This window comes from Hemitrygon akajei, chromosome 10 (genome assembly GCF_048418815.1).
Source record: "Hemitrygon akajei chromosome 10, sHemAka1.3, whole genome shotgun sequence".
NCBI classification, from domain to species: domain Eukaryota; kingdom Metazoa; phylum Chordata; class Chondrichthyes; order Myliobatiformes; family Dasyatidae; genus Hemitrygon; species Hemitrygon akajei.
Genome location: NC_133133.1, coordinates 38,203,761 through 38,222,878, shown reverse-complemented (window position 1 = coordinate 38,222,878; position 19,118 = coordinate 38,203,761). Strand labels below are relative to the sequence as shown.

General features: G+C 40.0%; 1 protein-coding gene across 1 annotated transcript in view; it reads left to right on the top strand.

The window, feature by feature from the left end:
* The first annotated feature begins 416 nt into the window (after positions 1–416).
* The window catches only part of mtmr8 (myotubularin related protein 8), a 42,342-nt gene continuing 23,640 nt past the window's right edge, over positions 417–19,118 (top strand). Inside the window, exons 1-4 of the mRNA XM_073058050.1 lie at positions 417–616; positions 9,814–9,936; positions 10,526–10,688; positions 14,327–14,484. Coding sequence (XP_072914151.1) covers positions 593–616; positions 9,814–9,936; positions 10,526–10,688; positions 14,327–14,484 — 468 coding nt within the window. The 5' untranslated portion in view covers positions 417–592. The remainder of the gene's footprint in view (positions 617–9,813; positions 9,937–10,525; positions 10,689–14,326; positions 14,485–19,118) is intronic.

Genomic DNA, 19,118 nt, shown 5'->3' with positions numbered 1-19,118 from the left:
ACTTGTTCTGCTTGCAAGGGTAAGTACCAGGAGGCAGATCAGTGGGGAGGGATGAATGGACCAGGGAGTCGTGTAGGAAACGATCCCTGTGCAACGCAGAGAAGTGTGGGGCGGGAGGGGGGGGGGAAGAGAAAGATGTGCTTAATGGTGGGATCCAATTGTACAATTTTTACATTTCTAGTGTGATTTGGTCAATACGTTCAGTGGTGTTAACAGAATGATATTTAAACATGGCAACATTGTCCCCCCACCCTCTCAATGTTTCAGATTTCTCCAGCACTCTCGGCTCAGGAACAGAAGGTCGACCCCACCCACACACTTTCCGAACCCGGGACCCCTCCCAACACCAGCGCGGAGCTCAGCCCTGCCCGAGCCGAGCCGAGCCTCCCTCAACTCTCGCGGGATCAGTCCGCCGGGGGCGGGGCGGAGAAAGCGGCAGCGATCACGTGGTGCTGCCGGAAATGGCGGTCCTTAACGGTGATGATGGCTAGAGGGACCGAGCTCGAGAAAATGGAAACACGCAGTACGTCGCTCTTCCGGTCGGACGCCTGATTGCGGCTCCCGCCGGCCGAGGGACAGCACGCCGCTGACCATGGAGCACATCATAACGCCAAAGGTGAGGCCGACGGCAAGGAAATCAAAGCCGCCCATTTCCTCGATCCCACCCCTTTTGCCCCTCTCTCCCGGATCCAGTCCTATCCCCAGTCCCCTCTCCGATTCCCATCTCATTCCCGTTCTCCAGACCATTCCCTCTCCCGATCTCACGTCCTATTCATTCTCACGTCCCATTCCCTCTCCACGATCTCCCGCCCCATTCCCTCTCCCGATCTCCCGTCCTATTCATTCTCACGTCCCATTCCCTCTCCACGATCTCCCGCCCCATTCCCTCTCCCGATCTCCCGTCCTATTCCCCATCCCCGTCCCATTCCCTCTCCACGATCTCACGTCCCATTCCCTCTCCACGATCTCCCGCCCCATTCCCTCTCCCGATCTCACGTCCTATTCATTCTCACGTCCCATTCCCTCTCCACAATCTCCCGCCCCATTCCCTCTCCCGATCTCACGTCCTATTCCCCATCCCCGTCCCATTCTTGATCCCCGTAGCAATCCCTCTGATCCGATCCTATTCCTCCCCTTTCCGTGTCTCCGATCTCCCATCTCATTCCTTCTACGGTGTCCCACCCCGTTACCTGTGCGGATCTCCCGTCCCGTTCCCTGTACCGATCTCCAGCCCCGTTCCCTGTGCCGATCTCCGGCCCCGTTCCCGCTACCGATCTCCCATCCCGTACTCACTCCCGGATCTGCCGCCCATTCCACTCTCTGATCCCTCCCCATTTCATCTTTTGCGTCCCGTCCAAGAAGAGCTGGGTGAGTTGCCTCAACACCTGTCGCGGAGTGGCACTCACACCGACTGCGATGAAGTGCTTTGAGAGGTTGGTCATGGCTAGAATCAACTCCTGCTTCAGCAAGAACCTGGACCCGCTGCAATTTGCCTAACACCTCAGCAGGTCTCTAGCGAATGCAATCTCACTTGCTCTCCACTGGGATCATCTGGACAATAGCAATACCTGCTGGTTATTGATTACAGCTCAACGTTCAACACCATCACACACTCATTTCTAATCAACTAGCACCAAATCCTGGGCCTCTGCAACTGGATCCTTTACTTCCTCACCAGGAGCTCGCAGTCAATGCCAATGTGAAATAACATCTCCTGGCTGAAGATCAACACTGGCACACCACAAGGATGGGTGTTTAGCCCATTGCTGTGCTTCTTCTACACTCACGATAGTGCGGATAGGCATAGTTCAAACTACATCTGCACATCTGCCGACAGCATGTCTCGGAAAAGGTCTAAAGGGGGAGGGTGATCAGCCAGAACTTAATACGTATTGGCACCAATGATATAGGTAGGAGAAAGGAAGTGGTCCTGAGGAGAGAATTTAGAGATTTAGGTAGAAAGCTGAAGAGGACCTCAAGGGTAGGCATCTCTGGATTACTTGTGCCAAGGGCTAGTGAGGGTAAGAATAGGATGATTTAGTAGATAAATGGATGGTTGAGGAACTGGTTCGGGGGCATGGTTTCAGATTTCTGAATCATTGGGTTCTCTCTGGGGTAGGTATGACCTGTACAAGAGGGATGGGTTACACTTGACACGAGAAAGTCTGCAGTTGCTGGAAATCCAGGCAACACATACAAAATGCTGGAGGAACTCTGCAGGCCAGGCAGCATCAATGGAAAAGAGTTAACAGTCGATGTTTTGGGCCGAGACCCTTCATCAGAATGGAACACCTGAAGTCAAGGGGAACCAATATCCTTGCGGGCAGGTTTGCTAGACCTGTTGGGGAGGGTTTTAAATGATTTGGTGAGAGAAAGGGAACCAGAGTGATAGGTCTGACGATGGGGCAGTTGGTATACAACCAGACGCAGTGTGCTTTGAGAGTCAGGAAGGATAGGCAGATTATAGGGCAAAATTACATTCAGTGGCAGGAATTGCAGTGTAACATGGGGACAAAATTGAAAAAAGTAACAATACAAGACTTAAGATAGGTGATCTTGTCATGCAGTTTAGAGATTAGTAGGTATAATGTGGGCATTATTGAATTGTGGCTGAAAGAATATCATAATTGGGATCTAGACTTCTGAGGATACACAGTGTATCAAAAGGTTAGGCAGAGGGGAAGAGATAGCTTTGCTGGTAAAAAAAAAATCAAATCCTTGAGAAAGAAGTGACGTAAGATTGGAATATGTAGAATCCTTTTGGGGAAGAGTTAAGAAACTTCAAGGGTATAAAGTCCCTAATGGAAGTTATATACAGGCCTCTGATCAGTAGCCAAGATGTGGGCTACAAATTACAATGGGAGATAGAAGGACAATGTTACAATAGTCATGGGGGATTTCAATGGATTGGGAAAATCAGGTTGGTGTTGGATTCCAAAAGAGAGAATTTGTAGAATGACTACAAGATGTCATTTTAGATCAGCTTGTGGTGGTTGAGCCCACTAGGGGAAAGGCAATTCTGGAATGGGTGTTGGGTAATGAACTGGATTTGATTAGGAATGTTAAGATAAAGGAACTCTTAGGAGGCAGTGATCAAAATATGACAGACCCCACCCTGCAATTCGAGAGGGAGAAGCTAAAATCAGATGTATCAGTATTCCAGTATTATAGAGGCATGAAAGAGGAGCTGGCCAAAGTTGAGTGGAAGTGGACATCAGCAGGGGTGATGGCAGAACAGCAATGGCCAGAGTTTCTGTGAGAAATTAAGAAGGTGCAAGAAGTATTCTGAAGGCAAGGTGATGCAACTGTGGCTGACAATGGAAGTCAAAACACCATAACTGCAAGAGAGGGTACATAACAAAACAAAAATTGGTGGGAAGGCCGAGGATTGGGAAACTTTTAGAAATTAATGGAAGGGACCTAAAAAAGCCAAAAGGAAAGAAAAGATGAAATATGAAGGTAAGCTAGCCAATAATAGCAAAGAGGTTACTAACAGAAAGCTTTTTCAGATGTATAAAGAGTAAAAGAGAAAGTAGATATCAGACCACTGAAAAATGATGCTGGAGAGGTAGTAATGGGAGATGAAAGAAATAGCAGATGAATTAAAAAAGTATTTTGCATCTATCTTCACTGTGGAATACATTAGCAGTATGCCAGAAGTTTGAGAGTGTTGTGGGGCAGAAGTGAATGCAGTTGCTATTACTGGAGAGGAGGTGCTTGGGAAACTGAAAGGTCAGATGACAGATAAGTCACCAGGACCAAATGGACTGCAGCCCAGGGTTCTGAAAGAGGTAGCTGAAGTGATGTGGAGCATTGGCGATGATTTTTCAACAATCACTAGATTCTAGCATGGCTTTGGAGGACTGGAAAATTCCACTTGTCACTCCACTCTTCAAGAAGGGAGGGAGGCAGTAGAAAAGAAATTATAGGCCAGTTAGCCTGACCTCAGTACTTGGGAAGATGGAGTTGATTGTTGAGGATGAGGTGTCAGGGTACTTGGAGGCACATGATAAAATAGGCCAAATCAGCATGGTTTTGTTACGGGAAAATCTTGCTTGACAACCCTCTTGAAATTCTTTGAGGAAAAAAACAAGCAGGATAGACGCAGGATGGATGTTGTGTACTTGGGTTTTCAGAAGGCCTTGGACAAGGTGCCACACATTACAGTTAGTCCCCGAGTTATGAATGTCCAACTTACGGACAACTTGTACTTGGGAACCGAGGAAGCAGAACGCCGTCCACCATTTTAAGTCGGATCGCGACTTTTAAGTTGTTGCCGTTGACACTGTGTTGAGTGTGTAACTTTGTATTTGGCTTAAATTTTTCTTAGCAAGATTAGCCCTGAACCCCCCCCCCCCCCGTTCTGGTCGGCTGGTGGCGCAGTGCCAAGCTGGAGAATGGGGTTTCCCAAGTTCGATCCAGTGACAGACTGCTCCCGTGCTGGGTTAATGACAATCCGGTGACTCCTGTACCATCTGTGCCGGGTTGATATCAAGCTCGTAACTCGACATCGTAAAAAAAACTGCCACCTCCAGTTTAAATTCCCACGCGGAATATTGTGGAGGATCAAATACAGTGCCGAAACCCAGCACAGCCCCCACTCGTCCCATTTAGCCTGTCTCAGTGCAGTGGACTTTAGGACCCGGGGATTTCAGTGCGGTGGTCCTTAGCCCTGCCCCGATGAAAGCAACAATTATTACTAAGCAACACAGTGGTTTAATTATTGGAATACATATGTTTCTTAAGTATTTTATATGCATAGAAAGGTAAAATGTATACTATATACTAAGACAAACTTTTGACTAACTGACGCTAAATAATACCGGATGTACTTGTTCCGACTTATGTACAAATCTGACTTAAGACGGACTCGGGAACGGAACGTATGTAACCTGGGGACTGGCTATAGTCTGCTTAACAAGGTAAGAACTCATGGTATTACTGGAAAGATACTAACATGGATAGAGGTTGGCAGGAGCCAAAGAATAGGAATAAAGGGACCCTTTTCTGATTAGCTGCTGGTTACTAATGGTGGTCTGCAGGGGTTGGTGTTGAGACCATTTTTTTAAACGATATATAGCAATGATTTGGATGATGAAATTGTTGGCAGTGGCCGAGTTTTTGGACAATACAAAGAGAGGTGGAGGGGCAGGTAGTGTTGAGGAAACAGGGAGCAGAAGGACTTGGATAGATTAGGAGAATGGGCAAAGAAGTGGCAGATAGAATACAGTGTCAAGAAGTACACCGAATTACAGGAAGGATATTAATAAGGGTGAAAGAGTGCAGAGAAGGTTTACAAGGATGTTGCCGAGACTTGAGAAACTGAGTTACAGAGAAAGGTTGAATAGGTTAGGACTTTATTCCCTGGAGCTTAGGAGAATGAGTGAATGCAAGCAGGCTTTTTCCAATGAGGTTAGGGGAGAAAAAAACCAGAGGACATGGGTTAAGGGTGAAAGGGGAGAAGTTTAAAGGGAACATTAGGGGGGGCTTTCTTCACACAGAGAGTGGTGGGAGTGTGGAATGAGCTGCAAATGAAGTTGTAAGTGCGGGTTCACTTTTAACATCCAAGAAAAACTTGGACAGGTACATGGATGAGAGGTGTATGGAGGGATATGGTCCAGATGCAGGTCAGTGGGACTAGGCAAAATGGTTGGGCACAGCCAAGAAGGGCCAAAAGGCCTGTTTCTGTGCTGTAATGTTCTATGGTTGTATGGTCATGTACTGGTAGGAGGAATAAAAGGGTGGACTATTTTCTATACCGACAGAAGATTAAAAAATCTGATGTCCAAAGGCACTTGGGCGTCCTCGCCTAAGGTTAACTTGCAGGCTGAGATGAAGGCAACAGTGTTATGTGAAGATTAGAATATAAAAACAAGGATATAATGTTGAGGTTTTCCAAGGTACTGATGAGGCTTCACACAATATATATAAATATATAAGATAGCTTATATACTGTATATTGATTGAATATCCATCAAGTGATGCCAGGTTGTACATACGGTGACTGACAGGAAATAAGAACATAGTGGTGGTGTTGGTGAGTGGAGCGGTTGATCAGCCTTATTGCTTAATGAAAGTAACTGTTTCTGATTTTGGGAGTTCTGGTATGGATGCTATATAGCATTCTCCCCTGATGGGAGTGTGGCAAACTGAACCCCGAAAAATGTTGTAACTTTCAGTGAACCACAGGGCTTGAGTAATGTGGGATTAGTGGATGGAGGAAGAGTGATTGGTAGTCAACGAATAGTGCTGAAGGGGATGTGTGATGTCATTGGGGAAGGGTGGTCTTGCTGTGCAAAAGAACAAGTGATTAGCATTTGGAAAGTTACGGGTTTGGGGTAAGGTTTTCTCAAGACTGATGGGAAGAGGAGGTAGCACTGTGGGTGAAGAGTCAGTTTTCTCACCTTTTCTTGAATAGTGGGGATAGATTTACTTTTTCTATGAACTAAGGGATTTTGAAAGATGTCAACCACTGTTTCTGTTGCTCCCACCTTCAAACCTGAAGATACAGCTTTTTTGTTCCTGCGGATTTATTACTTTTCAGTCTCATTCAATTTTCTTACTTAATTCTAGACTAATGCTACTTTCTTTGAACTCTTCATTCATCCTTTGTACCTCACCACTATTTCCAGGAAGATTTTTATATCTTCTGTGATGATGGATACAGCATTTTGTTTAAATTGTCTTCATTTCCTTATCTTTGATATAATTTATCTTTTATCACTCTGTAAAGAACCAAATTAACCAGCTAACCTTTTTCCTTTTCACAGTTCTACAACAGCTCTTACTGTATTTTTTTTAATGTTTCTCAGAGCCAGCTTATGTATTCAGTTCTCCCTTGTAATGGTCTTTCTATGCTGAATCTGAGATTCTCTTTTTTTTTGGCAAGCTTTTAAGGACTATCTTTTTCCTGTAATCTTTTATTTCTCTTGACAGCCATAACTGAGCCACTTTTCCTGTTTTGATCTTAGCTTACTCTGATACTGTAAATTGCTGACTCTGAGGGACTAGTGACTGCAAGCTGCACATCAGAAGAGGTGTTTTTCAGAAAGACCGTCATCAATGAATTATTTAACTCATACCCCAAAATGTGAAACATAAGAGCAAGACATTGACCTTGCACGAAGTGCAGTTAGTTATTTTAGAGTTAAGAACTAAAGTCCTAAGTCATAGTTTACTTCTGAAAGCTCAAATTTCTGCTGGAAGTGGAGGAAACATGCTAATTTATATCATTAGCTGTGTGACTAGATTCTGGCAAATGTTAGCTGCTATGAATTGACTTGGGGTGATTTTCTATTGGTCACTAATTGCCCTGGAAATGATCACTAGTGAGATCTAACATGGGCTAATATGAGGTGGTATAAATTTAAGGTGTTTGGTGGAAAGTATAGGGGGATGTTAGAGGTAGTTTTTCTACACAGCGTGGTAAGTGCATGCAGTATTTTGCTAGTGGTTGTGGTAGAGGCAGATGCATTAGGGACATTTAAGAGACTTTTCGGAAGACACATGGTGAGGGAAAAATGGCGAGCCATGTGGGAGGGAATTGCTAGATTGATGTTAGGGTTGGTTAAGGGTTGGCACAATATCTCAGGCTGAAGGACCTGTTCTGTTCTATGTTCTAGATAGCTTTTAGTGAGTAAGATAAAAATGATGCAAGTAGCTTGATTTGAAGACACTTGATTTTAAAATGTTGCCTTTCAAAACATTTTTATAGTATTATCTGTCTGTACAGCCTCTGATTAGGCTGCACTTAAAAAGCTGAGTTGGGGAAACTATGCTGTAAAAAGAACAAGGAGGCAGTATTTAAATGGTTGGGGTCAGAACTGAAAGATTACAGCTGCAGGAACAATTGAAAGGGTAGCGGACTTGTTTTTTTAAATCAATTAATAAAGGAACTAGAAATGAACTGTGGTAGATTTTTAGAATTCAGGATCCATTGGACAGGGTGGCAGAAGCAAGGATTGTATTGGGCCAGAAATTGTTTGTTTAGTCTGTTTGTGTAAATATGGCACAATTGACCTTCCCAATTCATAACTAGCTGATGCATAAGCAGACGGATGTTTTCACTGGCCCTTAACATACAGGACCTCAGAATCAGTGGGGCTTCCAGTGCTTAACGAGTAATCTCTGCTTCAAAGATTCTCCGAATGTTTTGACAGCAGGCAAAACCTGACTGTTAACTTGGTCAGCTCTGTTGCCTGCAAAAATTGTGCTTTCTTTTTAATCTGTACATGTCTCTTTTTCAGTAGGTTTCAAAAAATATTGAAGTTCATGTAAATAAAAAATACGAAGGATTTATTAAACTTTAGATTCACAGTATTTTACTTTTGGAACTGGAAATACATTGCATTGTTTGGTAATTTTATGTGCTAATAATGAATAAAATGCAAGCATCACTGTTTCTTTTTGGATGTTAATGCTTGCAAGAGTCCCTTAAACAATAAAGATAAAATCTCTTTAACATAGTAGTCTTTTTTTAAAACCCTAATACGTTTTATTTTATTGAAATAACCTTTTGTTGCTGAGCATCAATTTGTAATTAAGTAATACATTTACCATGGTTAAGTACATACCATACACTTTCACTTTCATAAATGTTATTATACATCACATTTATCATTCTACAAACGTTTGTACATCAACAAGGGCACCATGGTAGCATAACGGTTAGTGTGAGCTTTTACAGTTTGGGACATTGGTGTTCATTTCCACTGTCACCTGAAAGGAGTCTGTATGTCCTCTTTGTGGAATGTTTTGGGTTTTCTCCGGTCTGGGTGCTCTGGTTTGCTCCCACAGTCCAAAGATGTACTGGTTGGTAGGTAAATTGTTTCATGATTAGGCTAGGGTTAAATCGGAGGCTGCTGGACGGTGTGGCTGCAAGGGCTTATTCCATGCTGCATCTCTCTCAATCAGTCAATCAATAAATAGTGGCCTACAAATGCACCTCCTTATTTCTCAGTGGTTGTTGATTAAGAACATTTGTTCAATGCAGTGAAGTTTGTTTCAAAGTGAGAGGCTATCCATATCTGTTGCACTTGTTCAAATGTTTCAGAATTTAAAATGATTGTCTGCTTGTGTGTAGTTTCTTATTGATTCTATTGAATTTCTTTGTTCTACTGTGAATGCCTGCAAGGAAATGAATCTCAGGGTAGTATCTGGTAACATATAAATACTTTTGATGATAAATTTACTTTGAACTCTGAACCTTGAAAACGAGTGTATCCAGATTGTTCTCATGCTGATAGTGTGATTTTTAAAAGTATCAATGAACTTAAAGCATTTTTCTATCTGTTGTTATTATGGCATGGTATCATTGGGGGGTGGGATATTAACTTGTTTCAGATTCTGATGAGTTACCATGCCTAATGATTTGATGAAGAGCGATTAAAAGGAGGACAATCGCGTGCATTACTTAGTTGAAAATAATTTGTTCTGATTACATTTTTGTGAAATGTTTCCTGTGACACATAATATGTAAAATGTTTGTGCCTATCTACCACTATCAATGCCACAATGCCTCTGAAATTTGCATCAGTTGTTTTGATTATAAATGTGAACATAGGAGTTTTGAAAGCAGTGTTATATTAAGGCCCAGTATGGCTGCTTCATTCTATATAAGTAACATGTTTTTTTTCCAGCCCGGTGGCTTTTATTTGCTGAGTTAATCACCATCTGTATCTGCTCTGTCTTCATCTGGTTTTCCAGTGTTACGGTGAAAGGCAAATAATTCCTCTACTGTGAATATAACTGCTTAACTATTGAGGAACTTTAGTTCTAATTTTTAATTTTCATTTGCCTTTGTATTTCTTGCAGGTGGAATATGTAAAGTTGCTTGACCGGTTTACTTCGAAGAAACCAACACTGGGAACACTTTACTTGACTGCAACACATCTGATATTTGTAGAATCTTCGTCAGAGGTCCGAAAGGAGACATGGGTGTGTAATTGCATATTATTGTACACTGCTTTTGTGCTAACATTTGACTCTTGAGAGTAAAAGTACCCACTTTAACTTAAACCTTCCCTGTGAGCAGGGCAGATGAGTAATAAATGCTTATTTTGATGTTTGGGTTTTATATGCCTTTGACTTCAATGAATTGCAATATTTGAAGCAGTATAAAACTGACCTCTGATAGAAACAAAATTAGTGAAAAATTTTAAGCAAGTGATTAGAAAGTGACAAGGTTAATACTTAAGATTTTAGTTTCTGTTTATGCCTAACTTTTCCTGGTTTTCTAGAATCTGCAATAAGTTTGTGTGCCAGCTCGGTATCCTTACCCCAGTGAGTAATTTAAAGTAGAAGTTAGTTACTAGTGGGTGTCAGCAATATGAATTGTCTTTTGTTTCTCATTTTCACAATCTATTTGGATTCCTAGTGGGTAACAGTGGTACTTGTTTCAGTTTTCATTTGATTACTTTATTTATGAGATTTGAGAACATTGCAATTGAAACTGCTGTTGCCAAATGAAAAAATACAGAGTTCATGGCCAGACATTGAAACTAATTTGTTTTATTTCTTCTTATAGATCTTGCACCATCACATTTCAGCAATAGAGAAGCTTCCCCTTACTTCTGCAGGGTGTCCATTGTTAATCCATTGCAAGAACTTCAGAGTTGCACACTTTGTTATTGGTCGAGAGCGTGATTGCCATGATGTTTACAGTTCACTTCTCAGACTGTCACAACCAGGTACAATACACCCTTTGAAAACCTCCATGTAAATTTCTTAAGTTTATTGGCACTTTCACTTGCCTTAGTTCTGTTCAATAGTTGATGCATTGTTTTGGTATCTGATCACATATTTTCAAAGTTTGCATATTATTTGTTACTTCAAAGTGATTGCTGTGAATGCCCAGCATAATCACAAACAGGAAATCTATGATGATGAAGCAAAATTTTCCTACTAGTTAAGTTGATTAGAAATCACTAGGGCTCTTTGATAAAACCTAAATTTAAATGGGGTAACTGTGTTTTTGCTGGCTTTAATGATCCAGAGTGAGGTTCCTAATTGACTCAACTCCACTGTTCATATTATTTTTAATTGTACAATACAAAGACAATTTCACCCAGATCAAATGAATTTACTAAAAACAGACCATTATGTTGCTGCTTTAAAGGTTGACAGACATTGTTGCCACTCCATATTGTGTCAGTGTTGGATGATAAACAGGAAATATTAGAGAAAATCACAAATTAGTAAATAACTTATTTATTTGTCCCTCAAACATGATAATATTTCTGGCTGCTTCATAGATATATAATCAGGGCAAAGTTAACGGTGAATCAAAGAAAAAGATATTGAGTGATTAAAATCTTGGCTACATGGAAATTCAGAGCTTGAAACAAACAAAAACATTCTAAATGCTCAACAAGTAGACATCGGAGGATGTTTCTCCTGGCTAAGAGTCTAGAATGAGGGTCACAATCTGAAAGTAAGGACTGCGTCACTTAGGATCAAAATGAGGGGAAAAGTAGTGAATCGTTGAGATTCTCTGCCCCTGAAGACTGATGGCTCAGTCATGACTATATTCAACATCAAAATTGATTGATTTCTGCTATTAGGACAATTATCAATATGGAGATGGGTTAGGAAAATTGTGTTGAGCTTGTTTTTGCAGTTTCTGCGGACCAGATTTAACAATGACAGAGCTGCCAGTTTTGCAGTGAAAAGAATGAGGATGCAAAAGAGTTCGGAGTTCAAGGGACATAAATTTTTTAGAGGTTGACAGTACAGGGATGTGAAAAGTTATGGTAAAAGGAGAGATGATGAACCTAAGGGATGTCAAGAATGGTTGAAAAGAGATAAATATTTAAGGAATATTCTGGTGGTGGCTGGTAAAAGGACTCTTACTAGGAAATGGTTATCACAGGAGAGCCCAACTTTAAATACATGGATGGAAATTACAATGGACATTTACAAAATGGAGAAGATAACAGCATCTGTTAACCATAAGCTTGAACAATTTGATTCATCCTGGGAAAAATGGTTTAACTACATAATGCCTCATAGGCCTGATTTTATTCTCACAAATCAATGCATCTGTTGTAAAAAAAAGATCATTCCCTACTTGTACATAGTTCTTTCCTTTTGCTTGTTTTTTCTTTCCACTCTTTTCTATAAGTGTATACCTCAGATAAATACTTTGTGGAGATTTGTGATATATATGATTATATGATATATATGTACAATGTCTGAAATACATCTTATGGAAATGTTTGTTTGATGATGAACTTCAATAAAAAAAATTACAAAAAAAAGGGAACTTAAGAATTTAATGTCTTGAGGTCTTGGGCACAGAAGTATATAAAAAAACTGCATGTGATCAGAACAAGGTAGCAAAGTTTTGGATAAGCTAATGTTTATGATGATAGGAGGCTGGCCAGGGAAGCATTAAAATGGACCTTGTAATTGCCAAAAATATGCACAACTACTTCAACAATATTGGCAGGAACAGGGATAAATTACTGAACTGGGATGATGGATATTTTTTGGATTGTAGAGGACATGGAATGAAAATGTCAAGACACCTGTTGGGATTTTGATGCTAGAAGAATGTTGGTTCTGGAAAAAATGGACAGGGATCTGTTTTATTTATAAAGTGAAGCAACAGGTATTTGTTAACTAGTGTGTTCTTCTAGGGGCTGAATCACACACTCATTCCTTGCACAGATTTTCAAATCTGTTTTTAGTGAATAGCCAGTTGTACTTTAAGGTGTCAAAAACTGAGGCAATGCTTTTATGTTGTAATTCTATGTTTGGAAATTATATGCAGTGCAAGAAAAATAAGAGAACTCTTTATAGAGAATTGCTTTGATTCTCTCCTAATTTGCAGTGCCTACTCACAAACTATCTTTGTTAGCTCATTTCATTATGGGAAACTTGTGTCAGCATTTTAGTTACTTTTTTAATATTTTAGAAGTTTGAAACTGCAAAATTTCCAAAGGGTGCTTACCTAAAAGGATAGCATTGTGTAGTACAGTAACATTTTGTTCGATGCAATAGAAACAATTTTGCGAAGAAACATTTGGTTAAGCACACTGCAGGCCAATTCTAGATTTTGAACGGGTTCCATTTTTATAGACATCCATTAGTTGGTTTTGTCTGTATGTCAGAAAATACACAAAAACACTCGATTAGTTAACCTTTGCTCCACACTATTTTAATGAGTGATGTTGATTAGGGAACATTAACATTTATTTATTTAATGTCTTCTGCCTTCTTTCAATGGTACAAAATCAGTGTCCCACAAAGTGTCTGGTTTCAATGGGCTTGAAGTATCAGTGGCGATTGCATAGTTTAATAAGTATCATTGTGGCAGTACTAATAGAAGCGGTTGCTTCTCATTTGCCTGGGGAAGTTGCAAGTAAGCAGGTGCTTTTTCATGGTTGGTCTTTTTGGATTTAAGAATATTTATTGGAGTTCTGATGAAGGGTTTCAGCTTGAAATATCAACTGTATATTCCCCCTCTGTAGCTGCTGCCCGACCTACTGAGTCCTCCAGCATTTTCTATGTGTTGCTCAAGATTTCCAGCATCTGCAGAATCTTTTGTGTTTAGTGTCATTGCTGGGATATTTTGAATGCAATATTATGGAATTACACATTTCAGGGAATCTGAGACATTGATTTCAAGTTGCTTAGTTTATGAGTCTTGTTAAACTCAGGGGTTCTGGTGCATATGAACTGTATTGTGTATTTTCGTGGTAGTATTGAGAAGACTACTTTGATCTTTTCTTTTGTGGTAGTAAAGTTTGACTGCGGATTCAACTATGCTTAGAAGATTTGCATTAAGTGATTCCTTTAATGGTACTGATGTCTTGGACACATCTAGATGGCATTTTATTTATCTCACAAATGAGTTAGACAAAAAAGTGTTGCTACAAAGGACAGATCTATCTGCTAAATTGTGTGCAAAACTTAATTGTCGCTGAACTTAGTCTGGGTTTAAAATGAGTATGTGTTCCTACACAATATACAGAATATTGTTAACCAGAGACTGTCTCCTTTTCTGTTAGCTGCATGGACTTAAGCACATCCCTGCCCCATCTGGCCTGGATCTTACAATCTGCACTAGGATGCTGCTTATTTTGTTTGTGGGGTGTGTTCACATAGACGGAACAGCATAATTTGAAAACCCCATGGGTAATCAGGGATATCTCGCCTATAAACCTGTCATGAATTTGATAATGTTCCATTCAGTAACATATTGGCATTCAGTATTATTATGGTTTATATATAGAATTTTTATTGCTGATTGTTAAGGGTGTTCCTTTTATACATGAGCAGTTTTATCTTTATTAACTTTGCAACAAAATTGATTACATTTCAGTGGAGTATGAGGAACTTTATGCTTTCTCATACAACCCTAAACATAAGGAAATGGAGAGAGACATCAGCTGGAAAATGATAGATTTAAGGGAAGAATTTCAGCGAATGGGAGTACCTAATGGACACTGGGAGCAGACCGATGTCAATGAAAATTACCAGGTGAGCAGTTCTTTTGTACTTTTTTATAAGCCAGGTATGATCACAGTTACAGGTATCATTGATGGGATCACAGTTCCCAAATAGTTATCACAACAACTTAGTTTAATTGTTAGTCTTAGTGTTAGTTTAGTTGAATACAGTTTATGAATATGAGCCAGCAGATCCTTGAATTTGTGCTTTGTTTAGGGTCTCTTAATTTATCTGATTTTGCCAGAGCAAAGGATTGGTTGTCATGTATGAATCTTAGGGTAAACAGTGGTTACAGTTTCACTCTCTATTTCTTGTTTATTCATGCTGGAAAGTGTGCAAATGAGAATTTGAAGTTCTCTCTCCAGGCACTTTGTGACACTGTCCAGCTTGATATCTGAAAAAAAAATCCATTCGACAGTCTTCCAAAGACAGTCTGCCTAAAACCAAAACAGAACAAGAATTTGCATCTCTGGGGACGACGACAATGGGATCATACAGATCCCTAATTTCACTTGAAATATTTTCCCAGCACAGATACAAAATAAACCCAATTCTAAATGTTACAGTATTTTCATCTCATACTTTTATGTTGTTTTTGCCAATGTTCTGTATTCCTGGAACCTTGAATTTGAAACTGCCTTCCTTATTTATAAGAGCTGAATCAATATCCTATTTAGTTCCTGCTTTTGGTGGATTTCCAACATCACCAGCAAAGATCACTGCTGGAATTTCACTTTCCTGCAGGCAGTGACAAGTTCATTTTAAGAAAACTTACACTGAGTTTGACTACCTTGTTTAAACTTACCTTGTTATTTGTGCTAATATTGACATTGATTAGGTTTTGAAAGGATAGGAATTAATTTAAATTGTTTTATAAGGTGATGGAATCTAATCTGGAGTGGGAAAAATATAGAATTAATTGCTTAGATCTTAAAACAGTTTTTGCATGGAAATGCTGAGGTGAATGGTTGGTTTCTATGACTAATGGTGGGATTATGTTAAAAGAGACCTATCATAAAATCTGTTTGTTATGCTTGTCAGTATATTTTGCTGATTCATTTTTCTGAACCAGCCAAACTACTCGTTGACTCTGTGGTGAAAAATGTCTTTAAACTTTCCAGTAGCTGACATCTCTGATGTGAGATTAAAACTTTCAGAGTTCGCTAGATCGATGTATTTAGTTTTAAATACGATTATTCATGATTTCATCAAAATCTGGCCTGTTTCTAAAGTCTGAACTTCAGTTTTCCAGGGAATATCTAGACTAAAGTTCAAAACATATCTGCAGCTTGTTAAATTTTAAAGCTTTGTATTTAAGGCTTTGTAAAGCATTTCTTCCATTCCTAGCATTAGTGACTAATCTTTAAGTATTGCTTCATTCCTTTTGAAAAGATCTTGTAAATCTGAAAAATTGCATTGCAGTGCAATCCAAAGATGAACAGAAAAATAGCTATTACTATAGTTGGAATAATTAATTGATACTATTATTCATGTCTGTGTAATTTTTTTAGATGTCTGGAAAATAAATGTTCAAAACCTTGTCTAACAGTTCTAGTCATAGAGTGAGAAACTGGAAACAATTCCTCTGGCCCAATGCATCTGTGCAGACCATCAGGCACTCGTTTGTATGCTGTTGTGTAAATCTGATTTGGTAAAAGATACATTTTTAGTTGATGAGAAAGATGATAGAAATAAAATTAATGAACTGCTTTGTTAAGTCAATATCATTATTAAAATTGATCCAGAAGCATTTGTCATGGATTTATTAAAACATTTAGACCTTGCAGTGTTGTGAAGTTCATTGTTGAATATGAAACTCAAATGTTCATATTAGATGAAAGGCTACCATGCTTCTGAGTTCATTGGTGTTCGTTCCTGCAATATTACATCAGTATGGCAGTGACAATGAAAGCAGAAGGGAGCAAAGATTGTCACGTGGGCAGAAATGGCTGCTGGATGTTGTGGGTTTACACATTTCAAAAGTGATAGGGAGGGAGTGGCATTACTCATCAGAGATAGCATCACAGCTTCTGAATCAGAGTGGGCGGAAGTCAGAAACAGGAAGGGAGCAATCTCTCGAGAGTATTCTATGTAACCCCCTCCCCCGAATAACAACAGAATAAGAAGGTGGGGGGAGTGGAAGGAGACAAGGTAGAATGTGATAGGTGAGGCCACATGGGTGGGGGAGGGGTAATGGAGTAAGAAGCTGGGAGATGATAGGTGGAAAAGGCAAAAGACTGGAAAAGAAAGAATCTGAGAGGAGAAGAGAGTGGACCATGGGGGAAAGGGAAGGAGGAGGGGAAACCAGGCTGATGAGGAGAAGAAGTAAGAGTCCAGAGTGGGGATCTGGGGAGGGGGGAAAAATGATCAGAAATTGGAGAAATCGATTTTCATGCCATTGGGTTGGAGGCTATCAAAATGGAATATGAGATGTTGCTTCTCCAACCTGAGAGTGGCCTTATCATGGCAGAAGAGGATGTCATGGATTGCCATGTTGGAATGGAATTGGAGATAGGAGTTAAAATGGTTGGCCACTGGGAAATGCTGCTTTTTGCAGATTGAGTGGAGGTGCTCGATAAAGCGGTCTCCTAATCTGCATAATTCGTCTCTGTATCTACATGGACCTATTAACTTTTTGTGATTCATACATAAGAATACCTAGATACAAATGAACTTAACACAGTTACAGTCTGACCCTCCTCCATATCATTAATCTAAATAGTACACAATTGAAGGCCAGGAGTTATTGCTGGTTTCTCCACTAGTTACGCACTTCCGAACTAAAAACTGTACTTATTAAAAAATCTGCTTTCTTGTAATAAGAAAATTTCAACTCTTGTTAACATACTACTTTCTATATAATAACATTTGTATACCAGCCTTTTATGTGACATCTTGTCAAATGCCTTTTGGAAATCTAAATACACTCAATAGCCACTTTATAGTACCCTCTGTGCTTAATCAAGTGGCCACTGAATGTGTGTTTGTGGCTTTCTGATGCTGTAACCCATGCATTTCAAGATTTGACGAGCTGTGCATTCAGGGATGCTTTTCTTCACACCACTGTTAAAATGTGTGGTTATTTGAGTTACTGTCACCTTCTCCTGTCAGCTTGAAAAACTCTGGCCATACTATAACCTCTGTCAATAACGAGATTTTTGTCCACAGAACTGCCACTCACTGCAGGTCTTTTTATTTTGTTTTTCGCACCATTCCCAGTAAACTCCAGAGACTGTTGTGCATGAAAATCCCGGGAGATCTGTGGTTTCTGAGGTACTTAAACCATCTCATCTGGCGCCATCATTCCATGGTCAAAGTCACTTAGATTACATTTCTTCCCCATTCTGTTGTTAGGTCTGAACAACGACTGAATCTTGACCATATCTGCATGCTTTTATGCATTAAGTTGTTGTATCATGATTGGCTGATTAGGTATTTGCATTCACGAGCAGCTGTACCTAATAAAGTGGCCACTGAGTGTACACTACAACAACGGTTTCCCCTCTATCGATTCTGCTTGTTAAATCCTCAGAGACCTAAGTTAATTTATCAAACATCGTTTACCTTTCATGAAACTGTGTTGATACAATTTGACCAAATTAAGCTTTCCTTAATGATGAGTTATTTCTTCTTTAATTATTGAGCCTGGTATCTTGCCAACAATAAATATCAAGCTAACTGGCCATAATTTTCAACCACTTGTCTCTCTCATGTTCAGTAACCTTGTCAAAATAGTGAGCTCATCAGCAGATTTGGAAATGGCATAGCTAGTAAAGTTGTTACCTCACAGAGCCAGTGATGTGGGTTCAGTTTTGACCCTTACTGCTATCTGCCCAGAGTGCATATTTTCCCTGTGAACTGCATGGGTTTCCTTCTGGTGCTCCAGTTTTCTCCCACGCCTCAGTGCATGCGAGTTGGTGGAATAATTTGTCATTGTAAATTGCTGCCAGTGCGTAGATGAGTGGCAGAAAACGGGGGTTTATGTGAGAGGATTAAAATGGAATTAGTGCAGAATTAGTTTAAATAGGTGCTTGATTGTCATGATTGTGTCAATGGATCTGTTTCTTTGCTCTATAACTTTAGGTTTCTATTCACTTTTAATATTGTACACCTCAAAAACTGACTTCAGTCCAGAAACATATGTGATTTCTAAATGATGCTATATCCAAAATTAACACAGTTAAGTACGAATTCAAGTTTACCCAAGACTATTTCAGTAGGTTCTTTTTAATTCTAGTTTGAAATTTAAATTAGAACATAGAAAACCGACAACACAATACAGGCCCTTCGGTCCTTAAAGCTGTGCCGACCGTGTCCTTACCTGAGAAATTACCAAGGGTTACCCATAACCCTCTACTTTTCTGAGCTCCAGGAGTCTTTTAAAAGACACTATCGCATCTGCCTTCACCACCGTCGCCATTCCACGCACTCACCACTCGAGTAAAAAGCTTATCCTTGATATCTCCTCTGTACCTACTTCCAAGCACCTTAAAACTCTGCCCTCTCGTGCTAGCCATTTCAGCCCTGGGAAAAGGCCTCTGACTATCCACATGATCAGTGCCTCTCATCATCTTATGCATCTCTATCAGGTCACCTCTCATTCTCCGTTGCTCCAAGGAGAAAAAGCCAAGTTCACTCAACCTATTCTCATAAGACATGCTCCC